This window comes from Arachis duranensis, chromosome 3 (assembly GCF_000817695.3).
Source record: "Arachis duranensis cultivar V14167 chromosome 3, aradu.V14167.gnm2.J7QH, whole genome shotgun sequence".
Classification (NCBI taxonomy): domain Eukaryota; kingdom Viridiplantae; phylum Streptophyta; class Magnoliopsida; order Fabales; family Fabaceae; genus Arachis; species Arachis duranensis.
Genome location: NC_029774.3, coordinates 128,592,584 through 128,608,575, shown reverse-complemented (window position 1 = coordinate 128,608,575; position 15,992 = coordinate 128,592,584). Strand labels below are relative to the sequence as shown.

Sequence of the window (15,992 nt, the reverse complement as noted above, 5' to 3'; positions counted from 1 at the left end):
CCATTTTAATTTTTGGACACAAAAAAGGAAAAAAACGGTTGGATATTTAAAAAGGGGCATGACGCCCATGATAACTAATTTCTTAAAAAAAAGATTTGAATCTTTTAAATTTTAAATTTTATTTTAAAAAAAATATGACTTTTTATTGTTTATTTTATAAATGAGACTAAAATAAAATATAAAAAAATTATTCAAAATGAGAGATCTTATTTTATTTTTTAAAATAAAAATTTAAAATTTAGAGGGTTGAAATTCAAAAAAAATTCCATCATATGGAGCTGCTTAAAGTATTTATAATATATTAATGTGATCCAATTTATTATGACATATTTACTCATGACCAACAAAATTCTTTATATTTGTAAAACAACCTCAAACATTTTTTTTTTTGTGACTAACAAGACTCTTTCTCCTTAATCAGTCTTGTTAGAGAATCTATTCTAATCCACGTGGTGGACGAGACTCACGCCGGAGAGCGTTCATCAACCCATAAGGAACACAGTCCTTGCAGCGAGCAACAGTGGCAGCATGAACCAGTAGTGGAGGCAGCGCCAGAAACAATCAAACAGCCGTGGCGCATCGATCTGGATTAAGAAAACGATCTATAGCTCAGCGGTATCGTAAGGCTAGGCTGCCGAAGGATATGGCAGCGGTGGAGTCGGAGCGGAAGCTGCGATCAGAATCTCTTCACCAATGGAGGCATGGAGCGGCGCATGAGAACTCTGAAAGAGGATGAACCGGTGGCAATCCGGTTGTGTACTCTTCCCGATCGGATCTTTGTTTGATCTGATCCAAGACCCAAAAAAACAATATTCAGCGGCCATATTTGCATCACGGGAAATCAAGGCGAAGCTGACAGTGGTGCAGTAGATCCTCGCCGAAGCTTCAAATGGAATACCTTCTGAATCAAATTTCTCTCCGAATGCTTGCCCGGTATCTTCCATTATTCACAAGAGAAAATACTTTCAAATTCCAAAGACACAATAGCTGCCAAATTGGGGAATTAGCATACTCAACATCTGAAACAGAAAGAACACTTGTACAAAACTGAATATTAACAGTTTATTACTTGTAGAAGCATTGACATTTACTTATGCTATCGCTGCGAAACATTATCATTATTAAGCTTCAATACTTAGAATTCATGTAATTTGTTTATGATACTGGTTATTAACCGTCCATGTATTTTGCATAACTCATGACATTTGTTTTTTTTTTTTGTGAAAATACTTTATAATTTGTGGAAGCTTTGGCATTTGTCCATGGTATTTGATATTGATAGTGTAGAAGCAATTATACTTACTAATGCTACTAGTATGGAACCAGATCATTAACGAATATGTATTTAAATGTTGTGAGTTTGGATTGTTTTACAAATATAAATCACCTTGTTATTTATAAGCAAGTACACCATAGTGAGTTGGGACCATGTTGTAAATAATTTAGGCAGCTCCATGAGATGGAACTCTTTTTGAAATGTCCATCAAATACTTTGCCAACAAAACAACTCATACCGAAAGAGGTCACCCCAAGAACTACACAGGTTAACAATTCGACCTTCTCGAAATACGGATATTACAATTTGTGTCTAATCTGATTTGCGCATCAAGCAAAAGTTTGATCCCACTTATAGATATTATCTTTCATATTAATAACCGTCACAATATGGGTTATTTTTTCATGCGTTTAGGGAAGAATAATACCTCTTCACTATTCTCTATAAATAACTCATTCGATTCATGTATTTTTCAATTTAAATTCTTATAAACTTATTAAAACTCTTGTTAACTTATAAATCGAAATTCTTTGCATGTATTTATAACTGTGGTCTCGGAGTTGATGTAACCACACTTTCAAAATTAATGTAAAGGCACTCGAGACACCTATATCATCACCTTCAACCTCTTTACAAAGTCCAATTACCAATTAATCAATTTTAAGTATATTTCAGAACAATATATATTTATACACAAGTATATAGTACTGATTTAATGAATAATTTTTTGTTTATACATAACATTTTTTATTCTATGACTTAATTTTCATATAAAATTCGTATAAAATAATTCTACACAAATAATCAAACATGAAAAAAATAACTATTTCAAATCTATTATTTAAAATGGTTTCATTTTAATACATCAAAATTGTTTTATGTTGATAATATATTAAAATTAAATTCTTACTTGAAAAATATATAAATACATTCATAAAGGATAATTGTATAAATTTTTTTACGAATGCATTAAAATTAAATTTATATATATATGATAATAAAATTAGAAAAATAATAATAACCACAATTTTTTTACATTATATACTTGTATACATTTATATAAAAAATAACGATATTATTAAAATAGGAGTAACAATATCGATTTTCTAAAAATTAACCATCTTTATTTGTGTATTTAACAATTTAAGTATTACATATTTAAAATATAAAGATGAGCACGCATATGAAATTAATATTGATGTTTTTTTATAATATTAAAAGAAACTATTACTAGTTCAAGGAATTTAATATAAACCTCTTAATTAAAAGATAACTAAATACTTAACCTAATTATTATTATTATTATTATTATTATTATTATTATTATTATTATTATTATTATTATTGTTGTTGTTGTTGTTGTTGTGCCTTCTATTTTCATAGATATATAATGTGAAGATATTTGATATTGTTGTTGTTGTTGTTGTGCGCACTTATGAGTGCGATTGAATTGACCTATTTGTAATGAAACAAAAAAGAAAAAGCAAATTGACCAACAAGATTGATAAATGATAATTGTAACTTTAAATACGTGTAAATTTTATCATTTCAATTAAAAAATAACTAAACTCTCACTTGTTTACTATATTAATTTCTATTTCACTTTTTTTAGTTTAATTTTTGTAAATTACCAAAAAGTATTTCCATGCTTTAAAACAATTATATAACAAAATTTATAATAATCAAATTTACCATTCTCTTAAATAAAGAAAATTCAAATTGGATAATAAATTGTCTTAAAATAACCATATAATTAACTGAAAAAGTTGATAATAGTTTTATGAGTAAACTACCATTTGTACCCACGAAAGTTGAAAACGCTGACATATCTACCCATAGAAAAAGAAAATTACCATTTGTACCCATGAAAAATGATTTTTACAAGCAAAATTATCCAAACCCTAAAAAATTACCTAAAATCCCTAAATTACCCTTATCTTCACCACCACACCACCTCCTTCACCCAAACCCCTTTCTAACCCTAACCCTCTTCACCCAGCCACCACCCCTTTTTTTCTTTCTAACACACTCTCACCATTAATTCCCACTCAGTCCCCACCGCTACTCCAATGGCTTCTTGCCACACCCTCCTCTCTTTCATCCTCACAGTCAGAGCAACACTTGTTGCCGCTTCCCCGGAGAAGAAGAGCACCTTCATGGTGCAAGTACACCATGAAGCCAAGCCCTCCATCTTCCCAACCCACAAGCACTGGTACGCTCCCCACTAACCACTCCATCATCCTCATCTACTCATCACCTTACCACCACCACCACCACCACCGTTAACCCCAAATTGCCTCTGTTTCCGTTCTTGCAACCTCCAGTGTCAGTGTCAGTGACCACCCCTCCTTCTCTCCTTCCCTGTCTCGCTCTTGCCGAACAGAGGACCTTCGCACCCACCCCGCCCCTGCTTCGCCGCCGCTAGCAACCCTAGAGCCGCAGTGCCCTTTCTCCTCTTTTCACCGCCGACCACCCTCACATACCGGGGCTGCCTTCTCCTCATCACCGAACCAGTGCCCCTGATGGGCTACCTTCTCTCTCTCTCTCTCTCTCTCTCTTTCTGTCTCATTCACCATTTTTCTTTTCTTTCAGAAAAAGTGAATCAAATACACGAGACTTCTGTGTTTGATTGTTCAGATTTGATCCTCTCTCCTCACTCTCTTCTCATCTTGAATGTGTGTTCTTTTTCGCCCTATTTCTATTAGCTTTCTCCATGACACCCTTTTCAATGTTTTGTTTCCTCAAACAGCTTCAGATTCAGCTGAAACCAAGATCCAATTTTGATTCTTACCCATCGTCATCCATTTCAAATTCCTCTCTGGGGTGATTTTGATTCCTCCAAAGGTAAATGTTATGGTGATGAAGGAGTGGCAATGAGGTGGTTTGTGGTAGAGGTGGTTTGTGGCAGAGGAATGGAGGTTAGATCAGAGAGTGTTCATGTGATGCAAAGAGAGAGATGGGGGATGATGGTAGCAGTGGTAATGATAAGGGTATTTTGGGGTTTTTAGATAATTTTTTAAGGTTTGGATAATTTTGCTTGTAAAAATCATTTTTCATGGGTATAAATGGTAATTGTTTTTATAGGTAGATATGTCAGCATTTTCAACTTTCGTGGGTACAAATAGTAGTTTACTCTAGTTTTATTTTGATAATGAGTAATTCTCCACGTACAAGTGATTTTCCATACAAGTCATACAAGTCATTTATAAACACGCCGTTTCACGTTTTTTTTGTGCCTCTTTTTCTTCTTTTTCTTTCTCCGTACTTCCTCTTCCTCTTCCTCTTCTTCTTCTTCTTTATCTGTGTCTCTTTTTCTTCTCTTCCTCCCTCTTTTTTTATTGAAATTTCTTCTCCTCTTTTCGTTTTCTCTTTCTCTTTCATCAAAATTACCAGAAAAAACGAAGAAACATTATTCAAGGTACGTTTCTTACCTTCTCTTTCTCCTTCTTCTTCTTCTTGCTACACGTTCTTCTTCCTCTTCCTGTTCTTCTTCTTCATTTACATGCTTTTTTCTTTGTTTTCTTTCTTTGTTATTCTCGGTTTCCATTGTTTTTTGACATCAAGCTCTGAAATCGTTTTTGAAGAAGAAGAAGCAGCAGCAGAAGATGAGGAGGAAAAAGAGAAAGAGTTATAAATTATGCATAAGGTGTACTTCAACGAATTTTGGGTGTATTTCTTAAATTCTTTGGGTGTATTTTTGTAATCATTTGGGTGTATTTCTATAATTCTTTGGGTGTATTGATTTCAAGAAGAAACATACTGTCTCTCTATATTGGTGTATTTCTTAAATCTTTTGGGTGTATTTCTGTAATCCTTTGGGTGTATTTCTGTAATCGTTTGGTTTATTTCTGTAACTGTTTAGGTGTATTTCTGTAATCCTTTGGATGTATTTCTATAATCGTTTGGGTGTATTTTTGTAATCGTTCGGGTGTATTTCTGAAGTTCGTAACGCACATGTTAGGCCCAACTTTTTCTTCTTATTCTTCTGTAACGCGCGTGTTAGGCCCAACTTGTAAGACTTGTAAACAAAAATGACTTGTATGTGTAGCACTCCCCTTTGATAATATCATTTTTATATAAATTTGTGCAAATATATAATAAAAAATTATATATAAAATAATATTATAAAAAATAAGAGCGATTATTTTTCTAAATTATGTCCTACTTACGTTAATAACTTATAAGTGCTCTTTTATTAGCAAACACTTATCCTTTTATGTAATGAAATAGAGTCAATTTCGATGCATTTTAGGATGTAATTCGTAATTTAAAACAAATTTAATTTTAATCGTTCTTCTTTTGGTTTTTTTATAATATTTTCTAATTTAATAGATCAATAATTAATTATTTGTGAATTTGAACTCTATTTAAAAAATTTATGAATTCGTCCCTATACATAGACAAATACATATATAAAAAAAAATCTGATAAATAAACATCATGCATTAATGCATAATTTAAAAAATAATCACATTCAGAGAGTGTAAGACAACTCAATTATTGATCTAATACTCCCCTTTATTTACATATATATAAATGAAAAAAGATCTTCCATAGTAAGAAGAATTGTAAAATAACAAAATAATGGATAATTCTACCACCTTAGTTCAAGAATTATAATTAGACTTTTTCTTTTTTATTTTATTAATTTTTTATTTAAGGAAAAACTTGATATATATTAAGCATTCTTTTTTAGATTCTTAAAAAATTCAGTGCTAGATATAAATCATTATTGTTAAAGAAAAAAATGAATCCCTAGATGGCTAGATCATACATATATTTGAAGCAATATTTTTTTTTTCATATTCTTTAAAAAATTCGAAGGCTGATAAAAACATCATTAATGTATGAATATTACTGGTACTCCTAATACTGAGTTATTGAATATTGTATGACACTAGTATATGATAGCTGTATATAGAATATGAACAAGGAGTTAGTATAATTTTTTTTATCAAAGAATTTCTAGTCATAGCCATTAGATAAATTTTAAAAAGAAGTAACACTAAATACTAAAGTAGAAATCATCATCCTCATCCGGAAGAAGGTAATCACTAAAAGGCTGATATCCTGTATCCTTCAGATGATAAACTAGCTTATTGTTTACTTCACATATCTCACCAATTTGTGGAATGTCTTGCATCCCTTAACTCAATCCAACTGCTCCTTTTTTTAAACCTTTCTCATTCATTATCATCCTAATTCTATCAGCATTGTCGAATCTGCCAGACGCTGCATAAATGTTTGATAACATGACATATCTTGCTGTGTTCTCAGGTTCCAACTCAAACAAAGCTTCTGCAGCTCTTCTAGCAAGATCCAAGTTGCCGTGAACTCGACAAGTACCCAAGACTGGCCCCCACACTGCAATGTGGGTCCTAATTCTGCTAGGCATTTTTTCGATTAAATCCACAGCTTCCTTGAGTCTGTTTTTCCTCCCAAGCAAATCAATTAGCAGAGCATAATGTTCAGGTCTAGGCTTAACGCCATATCGCCATTCCATCAAATCCAGCAAATCTAAACCCTGATGGACTAGACCTGCATGGCTACAGCCAGATATCACTCCAAGAAAAGTCACATGATTAGGTTTCATGTTGGTTTCTATCATCATCCTTCTAAAGACAACCATTGATTCATGCCCATAACCATTCTGTGCAAATCCAGTTATCAATGTATTCCAAGATACCAAATCCCTCCTAGGAGCCATCTCAAACAGAATTTCAGCTGATTTCATATCCCCACACTCCCCATACATATCAATCAAAGCATTATATAGGTACACATTAAACAAGTTTTTCTCACTATTGCTATATCTTATAATCTTACCATGGACTTCTTTACCTCTTCCTATAAGAGCCTCATCTGCACAAGCACCTAAAACACTTACAATGTTTGAGCATTTAGATTCACACCCTCTTCCAGCATTTGTTTAAAAAGATTCAAAGCTTCGCTACAACGTCGGTTCCTAGCAAAACCAGTGATCAAAGCAGTCCAAGAAATAATATTCCTAAACGGCATGCTGTGGAACACCCTGCAAGCCTCCTCCAATTTAGATGTCCGAGCATAAGCCACAACCATAGATGTCCAAGACACAACATCATTCTCTTGCATCCAACAGAACATGGAATACGATGAATTCGGCTCGCCGCATTTTCCATGGGCATCGATTAGAGCGTTGTTAAGGATCATGTTACCCTCCATGCCAACTATAACTGCCACCCCATGAACTTGGTGGAACCATTTAAGGTTACCTAAACTAGCACAGCTCCCAACTACGCTAACAAGCGTGAACTCATCCAACATCAGACCATTACTGTCCAATTGCATCATCTGAAAAAGACTAATCGATTCTCTGTGAAACCCGTGGCGTGTAGAACCGGATATAAGCGAGTTATAGGTGACGAGGTTTCGGTGAGGAATTTTATCGAACAGGTTACACGCTTTATCGAACAGACACATTTTGGAATACACAGAGATGAGCGTGTTCCACGAGTGTGTGGTCTTATTGGGATGATCATCGAAGGCCTTCTGGGCACTCTCTACACAGCCGCACTTGGAATACACATCAATGAAACCGTTGGTGAGAAAAGCGTCAAAAAAAAAGCGCGGTTTTTATGAGGTGACAGTGCAGGGCCTTGCCAAACTTGAAACTTTTTGATGTGATGCAATTGGAAATCAAGGACGCGTACTTCTTTTTAGTGGAGGAAGCAGTTACTTCAAGATAAAATTCAATTTGGTCTCTGAACTTATGCGCGGATCTTAATATAGTTTCTGAGGTTTCAATTGCCATTATTTAGTCCTCAAACATAAATGTTAACAAAACACCGTCCTAAACAGTAAAATAACGTCGTTTTAGTTTTGACACTAAAATAACTCAGAAACAATATCGTAAATGGTGTTTATTAAAATTTTACCTATTAAAATAAGTGATACGATACTATTTTTGAGCTATTTAAATATCAAAACTAAAATTACATCATTTATAAATTTTGGCGTGATATAACAGCACTCCATTAATGTTTTTATACTAAAATTGTCCTAAAAACTAACATAAGACACATTTATAAATTTTGGAGGTTAAATAAAAATACTTAAAATTTCAAGAACTAAATTGAGATTTGCGTATAAATTCAGAAACCAAACTAAATATAGTTACATCAGTGGGAAGTATAGCGAAACTTTATTTGAATGAAGAAAAAAGAAGGTGCAAGTGCGTGTGCAACAGGTCATTGAGCCCTAACCCAATTTCAGTGGTTCGAATGCTAGCCAATGGCCTCTCAGCCATTGAAGACCTAAAGCTCCCTCTTCTGTTGCTCCCGTTCGACTACTTTTCCCGGAACGTAAGTTTTGCTCCATTTTCACTTCTCATGTTGTACCCCGCATTGTGCTTCGTTTCTATCTTGATGCTTTGTTGTGAAAAGTTACAGTGCCATTTTTTTTGGAAGTTGATTTGATGAATGGGTTCTTGAATTTGTCAATTGCATGAGCTCAAAATTTTGGGTTTTCAATCAAGAATTTAAGCTCTCAAAAAATGATGGAAAGAAGCTACGATAGTTTATGAAAAGCAAGTAAAGAATTAAGAATCAGAAGAAAAAAAATTATACTAGTTACCTCTTTATGTTCTATATACAGCTGTTATACACTAGTGTCACATAATACCTAATAAATTAGGAGTACTAACAGTATTTATACATTAATAAATGTGATCATTAAAAAAAACCCTTAATCCAATGCAATTATCTGAGTCGATATAACTCGAGTTAATTATGTAAGTTATTATTCTAATTTTTTAAATTTATTTAACATAATCTAAAGTAAACTAATTCACTGGCTTGATGAGATCTAAAACTGTAATGACAAATAAAATCCATTTGACCCTATCCTAAATTCCTTATCAACCATGTTCTTAATATCCACTGTGTTTGTTTTGGTTTTTTTTATTGGATGGAAATTATAAAAAGTTGTTAGTACGGACGAATAAAAGTTAAAATAATGAGACCAACTTTTAAAAATGCTGATCGATGCTTTGATAGAAAATCCACTATTTATTATGATTATTCAATTTACACAACAGTTTATTACTGTGTAGTGATAGTAAGGTGTTAACTAAAATGTCCGATAGACTGATCTAATTAAGGTACAATAATATAATGAATCCATTGCGTGGGGCACCTTTATTTATGGATTAACACTTATGGATCATAAATAACGTGAGAAATGGTCTAAGATTATATATAATTATATCCATATATTAAAAATTATTATAAAAAAAATTAAACAAAAATTAAATACAAAAAGAGACCCGTATAATTGTCCTTTTATTCATAGAGAACACTGAAAACGTTATTGCACCTTCCTGTCAGCTTCTCCAAATAGTTGCAAAAAAATAGGTAAAATTAGGCACTCCGATTGTTAAATAAAACATCAGGTGACACCTCAAGACAGCGTTAAAAAAATTGAGAGTCAGAAAAATTGAGACAGTCTCGCCATTTTTCACGGTAACGCCTGGAAATACAGGTCGTTCCATTGTCCATTCTGTTTCTGGGTGGGTCCCTTTGACAAAGTCAATCGCACAAAATAACAACAAATCCCTAAAATGAAAAATCTCATTACTTAGAAAAAATAATAAGAATAATAAAAGTAGTAATTGATACGCAAAAAGAGATGACATGTGTTGTTATACTCGTTTCCCATGATAATGCATATTTTATCTAGTGTGTCTTCTAGTCACCACCATTATTATTAGAACTCATCCTTTCCATTATGCCAAACTAATCATCATTCGCCCCAAAATATAATTTAAAAAAAAAAAAGCAAAAGAATTTCAATTACTTATTTTTTTATTCGTTCTTCTTCTTCTTCGTTAACTTCACCATCCCAAATTAGCAAACTCACGCAAACATTTTCCTTTCTTTTTTAATAAAAATAAATAAATAAACAACTAAATCAGCTAAAAAAACCTTACTCCATTGAATGTTGAATTGAATAAGATTGGTTTTGTTATGTTGTTATTGTTGTTACATTCATTCGTTCATTCATTTTCTCTTTTAAGTCCAAGCATGTAGAGAGAGAGAGATTATTTTCTGCGATTGATTTGTTGATTGGCTGAGAGATTCTTCGATCTGAACCGTTCGATCGACCGGAGACAACGAAGGAACGGACAGACGGACGGTCAATCGCGATGGAGAGCATTGCCGCGCAGCTGAAGCGCGGCATATCGCGGCAATTTTCGTCGGGTTCGCTTCGTCGGAACATGAGCCGCCAGTTCACGAGACAGGCGTCGCTGGACCCTCGCCGGAACAATCTCAGGTTCAGCTTCGGGAGGCAGTCGTCGCTCGACCCGATCCGGCGAAGTCCGGTGACGCCGAGGGACGGGGAGGACGACCAAGAGCTCACGGTTCCGGACAACCTCGATTCCACCATGCAGCTTCTGTTCATGGCGTGCAGAGGTGACGTTAAGGGCGTTGAGGACCTCCTCAACGATGGCATCGATGTAAATAGCATCGATCTCGATGGACGCACTGCGCTTCACATCGCCGCTTGTGAGGGCCACGTTGAGGTCTGCGCTCTCCTTCTCAGCCGCAAGGCTAACATCGACGCTCGGGATCGCTGGGGCAGCACGGTAATTTCCTACACTCACTCTCTTCTTTCCGTCTTCTTTTTCCGATTATAGAAAGTTGACTAGATAGATTCTCACTCTCTTCTGACTCGCGATCCTATGCAATTATTATTGGTGCCACTTTTTTTTTCCTCCAAATTTTTGTTATTGTTTTTCTCTCTGCTCAATTATTTACATTTACATTTTTCTAATATATAATGTCGGATAATAATTTTATTTATTTATTTATATTTATCTTTCGGTTTTTATATAATTTAAAATAAGTTAATCTGAATATGTCCAAAATTTAATAATATAGTACTATCTGAAATCAATCACGATGTCAGAGACTCAGAGTCCGTTTATTATGTCTGAAAATTAGAAATTAGATTTTCGGCAACATTTTTTTGAGAGGAAAAATTCAAGGTGTAATGTATGAGTTAATTTGCAGGCAGCGGCTGACGCCAAATATTATGGAAATACAGAAGTTTATTATATGCTGAAGGCCCGTGGAGCAAAAGTGCCGGTATTATACCCTTTGTTTTACTGATATCATGTATCTGCAAAATAAGTTCGAAGTGAATTATTGCATCGAATTTGGAGACTTATTGAATAATCTTTGTTGTGTTAGAAAACCAGGAAAACTCCAATGACTGTTACAAATCCTCGTGAGGTTCCAGAATATGAACTCAATCCCTTAGAACTCCAGGTTCGGAAGAGTGATGGAATTTCAAAGGTATGCTCTTTCTTTCTTCAATATTTCTTAGAATAAACTTTGACTTCGAAAAGTTCAATTTTTAATAAAATGAATATGAAAGAAACAACTGTCTCAATCTGGCAAAATATAGCATTTTTTTTTTCATACTATATTCATAAGTAGAAATTTGATTCAATTTTTTTGTAGAAACATCCGTATAATTATTTAGTATAATTAGTTAGAAGGTAAATAAAAAAAAAAACTGAGATAAAATTCGTATTAAAAATGCTGTGTATAAATACATAATTTTTTTTTTACATTTTTAATATGTATTTTGTATTCTAGTATATATTTTATATGTAATTGATTTAATAGTTAATTTTTCTATACGTATAGCATGATTGTTTGATATTTATCGGCTTAATTTTCATTTGACCTGTTAATTTTTGTTGTTTGGATTTGCTTCATACGAATACAGGTGGCGTCTAACGTATAGTGTTATTTTCCCCAATTTAATGCTTTTTCTTATGTATGAAGTTGTCCAATACTTGTTGAAACTGAGTTCACTGGATCTACAAACATCTTGCATGATCAAGCTAAATATCAATATATGACTATATATTAAATTTATAAGCTTGAGTAGTTCATCACTCATCTTTCATCGATCTCTTTGTAGGGGGTATATCAAGTAGCTAAATGGAATGGCACAAAGGTTGCAGTGAAGATACTAGATAAGGACAGTTATTCAGATCCTGATAGCATGTATGTATACACATCTCAGCAATATTCCATATTTGTTTGTCTATGTGTGTGATATGCTTCTTGTGACTCATGATTCAACTGGACCATTTTATGCTTATCCTACTTGGCTATGATTTTGTTTATCTGTATTTTTTACTACCACTTTTCTTTTTGATTTCCAGTCAAGTTGATGACTTAAATTGCTCTTTGTTTCTATAGTTTTAATTGCTTAACCTTGGCACTGAATTTTTATTATTTCTATAATTCACTCAGAAATGCCTTCAAGCATGAGCTCACGTTATTAGAAAGGGTACGGCATCCTAATGTGGTCCAATTTGTTGGAGCTGTCACTCAAAATGTACCAATGATGATTGTGAGAGAGTACCATGCTAAGGTAAGCTTACCCTTCTTTCATCTCTCTCTTTTCCAGAGGTGTTCTTGATGAGAAAGGGGAGACAGAAGGTGCAGGTATCAAACAAGAAGGAGCATGAGAACTAATACATCTTCATCAGATGACATATATCCAACTTACTATACAGTGCTCGTACCTATGTTAATTTTCAGGGTGACCTTGCAAGCTATATTCAGAAGAAAGGCCGGCTTTCCCTATCAAAAGTTCTACGGTTTTCTCTTGATATTGCTAGGCAAGTACCATTTTAAGGAACTCTATGCTGCATTAAATCTTTCAGAACAAGTCTTTACAATGCATTCAATGATTATAGATTTATGCAACATTCTTCCAGGTTATTTATATAAGATATTTGATAATTTATTGTTAGCAGGGGAATGAACTATCTTCATGAATGCAAACCAGAACCAGTTCTCCACTGTGATTTAAAGCCAAAGTAAGACCATTTAAAACAATTTGGTGTCTATTTACAATTTAGAAGTGCATTTTAATTTAAAATTTTGTCATTGGGATTACTGTTCCTTTAATATATGAAATTTTGGTAAGGTGCCAGAAATATTTTGCTGGATAATGGAGGTCAACTAAAGATAGCTGGGTTTGGAAATGTGAGATTATCGCATATCTCACCTGATAAAGCAAAGCTGGCAGAGCCTGTCTCCAACATTGACCTTTTAAGTAAGTTTTTAAGTGCCAAAATCTTTTAACTCTGGTTTCATATCCTTCCAAATTGATCGGAAGTTTTCATTCTTCTGTTGTCCATTCATGCATTAAGAGTGTTTGAATTTGTAACAGCTATTTAAAAGTTGATTAGTATTTGGAGGCATTTGTAACTGACATAGTAGGTGCTTTGTGCAATGTTGTTTGGGAAAATCCAATTGTTTGCAAATTATGGAAAGAAAAAAAAAATTAGATATGAAAAATGTATTTGTTTGTAATGCTACTACTGCTACTGAACACTGGAGTTGCTAATCTATATATATCTTTTCGTGTGGTTCAACAATTGCAGGCGTGTACTTGGCTCCAGAGATTTACAAAGATGAAGTATTTGACAGAAGCGTGGACGCATATTCTTTTGGTCTCATCTTATATGAGGTACCAACTATTAAAATTTTGATATATTAATTGTTATATTACTAGATTTGCCAATGTTGAAGGTGATTTTCTCGAGATTCTTGTTTTTTGAGCTTTGAGAATTGGGACACCATCTGGCTTTGCGAAAGCCATCTGGATGTGAGTGTAATTGGATCCTGGCACTTAATTGATGCACGTAAGTGGAAAAATTATGGGCTGGTCAGTGGTCATTACTCATTAGCTAGAGATTTTGTTTAGTGACAAGCACACCATCAACAACTGACATGAAAACCAAAGTCATGAGTTCATACCGAGTAGTTTATGCATTGGAGGTGGTATAGGTTGGGGAAGGGATGAGTTTGACAAAAAAGATTGTCTTCACATCTATTCATAACGTTCATTTGTCTCCCTTATAGTCCTATTTAAGGGGATCCTGTTCCTTAGGATTCCTGAGTTCTTAATTTGGTAGTCCCTTAATATTCCTGATACAGTTCTAATTTAATGAAGAATACCAATTCCTTTTGTATTATTCCTTCTATGGACCCAGATGATTGAGGGTGTACAGCCCTTCCATCACCACTCTGCGGATGAGGCCTTGAGAATGATGTGCCTAGAAGGGAATAGACCACCATTCAAGGTCAAAGCAAAACATTATCCTCCGGATTTGAAAGAGTGAGTGAATTTTCAAGTAAATAAAAGGTAGATCTTCATTTTAATTGTAAAGGTGTCTTGTCTTACTATCATGGTGTTGCAGGTTGATTGAGGAATGTTGGGATCGAGAACCTGTTGTCAGGCCAACATTTTCCCAGGTCATTGTACGGTTGGATAAAATTGTTTCAAATGGTTCGAAACACGGATGGTGGAAAGATACTTTTAAACTTCCTTGGTATGTTTCCTATTATTATATCCTTAGAGATTTTAATTTCTTTGGAGTAATTGTAAGCATTATAGTTTTCACGTGTACTTTGAACTACTAGAATTAGTCACCCCTATGCGTGAAATGAAAAACAAGAAAGTTGGACAGAACATGAATTAGCGATGATGAATTAAATTTTTGAAATTTGTTGGTTGGGGAAAAACTCACTACAAATTTGTGCATTACTTACTTTTTACCTTTAATGAAATAAGACAAAGGGATAACGAAGTGAGCTTGCACAATTTTCTTAGAATCTTCATTTCTTCTAAAGTTAGGTGTATATGATAGGAATATTTGCTTTGGGCCATTTTAGTTGGGTTTGAGACATTGAGCAATGATTTTTGCATAGAGGACATAAGGCATAGTATTTACTATTCCCTTCATTAATGAACTGTGTTTCAATATGTGCAGGAAATAAATAACAGAGGAGGAAGTACCACAGAGCACAAGAGGAGAAAGACCGAGGTTCCATCCTCAGATACGATTTGTGAGGCTCATATTGATGTATAGTTAATAGCCATTGCAATTAATAACTTGGGAACTCAAATAAATATGATTGGATTTGAGCATCAAAATGAAACTCCTGCGACTTCACTTCCGTTCTCTGTCCGATAGAGGGGGAGTTTGGAACAGCTCCTCTTTGTAAACTAAAATGTTTCATAATTCATACGGTGTAGAGATCCTTTACTCTCAGAAATTTTCTGATGATCCTCTGTATCTTTATGTCCTATACATATTTTAACTACTACTACTACTTGTTACTGTTTGCAGTTTGCACAATATATGCTTAGATATGGACTCTACTACTTTACTCTCTCGATAAGGATCAGGTATCTTTAAGCAAATTAATAAAGATAACAATCCCATATATTACATTCTCTCTTTTCAACTTTTCTTTTAAGCATAGGCGTTCTCGTATTCTTTCTACCTTTTCTTCTCTATTAATATAAACAAACAACTCAAAATTAAAAGCTACTTTCATTTAAAATAATTTTGACTAATACAACGGGCAAATGACTAAGATAAATCAAATGCATGAACAAATTACATATATTATTCAAAGCAAATAATGGTATGTGAATCTTTCAAAAAGTATTACTATATAAATCGAATCACAATTCGAATTACAATTTTTAGTAGTAATTCGAGTTAGGCCGCATAGATTTACTAAAAAAAGTTGAAATACACATAAATCAAATTACATCATTTCAATTTACATAAGGTCTAAGTAAATCGATACAGGTCCCATAGATTTAGTAAGCAACGCAGCGGTTTCACTTATCC

General features: G+C 33.7%; 1 protein-coding gene and 1 pseudogene across 1 annotated transcript; one reads left to right on the top strand and one right to left on the bottom strand.

The window, feature by feature from the left end:
- Nucleotides 1–6,200: 6,200 nt before the first annotated feature.
- On the bottom strand, nucleotides 6,201–8,066 carry LOC107481565 (pentatricopeptide repeat-containing protein At2g21090-like; annotated as a pseudogene).
- A 1,953-nt stretch (nucleotides 8,067–10,019) lies between these two features.
- LOC107481872 (integrin-linked protein kinase 1) lies at nucleotides 10,020–15,490 on the top strand. Its single transcript, XM_016102218.3, has 12 exons — nucleotides 10,020–10,898; nucleotides 11,326–11,400; nucleotides 11,506–11,610; nucleotides 12,248–12,333; nucleotides 12,586–12,706; nucleotides 12,877–12,956; nucleotides 13,095–13,157; nucleotides 13,275–13,396; nucleotides 13,728–13,813; nucleotides 14,340–14,464; nucleotides 14,547–14,678; nucleotides 15,120–15,490. The coding sequence occupies exons 1-12, from the start codon at nucleotides 10,458–10,460 to the stop codon at nucleotides 15,124–15,126; spliced, it is 1,443 nt and encodes a 480-aa protein (XP_015957704.1). The 5' UTR covers nucleotides 10,020–10,457; the 3' UTR covers nucleotides 15,127–15,490.
- The last annotated feature ends 502 nt before the right edge of the window (nucleotides 15,491–15,992 follow it).

What these genes read in the sequence shown, in the direction of transcription:
- LOC107481872 (XM_016102218.3), top strand. Translation starts at nt 10,458, where the DNA reads ATGGAGAGCATTGCCGCGCAGCTGAAGCGCGGCATATCGCGGCAATTT. An exon ending in TTGGTCTCATCTTATATGAG is followed by an intron (nt 13,814 to 14,339) that starts GTACCAACTATT and finishes CTATGGACCCAG; the next exon opens with ATGATTGAGGGTGTACAGCC. An exon ending in TATCCTCCGGATTTGAAAGA is followed by an intron (nt 14,465 to 14,546) that starts GTGAGTGAATTT and finishes ATGGTGTTGCAG; the next exon opens with GTTGATTGAGGAATGTTGGG.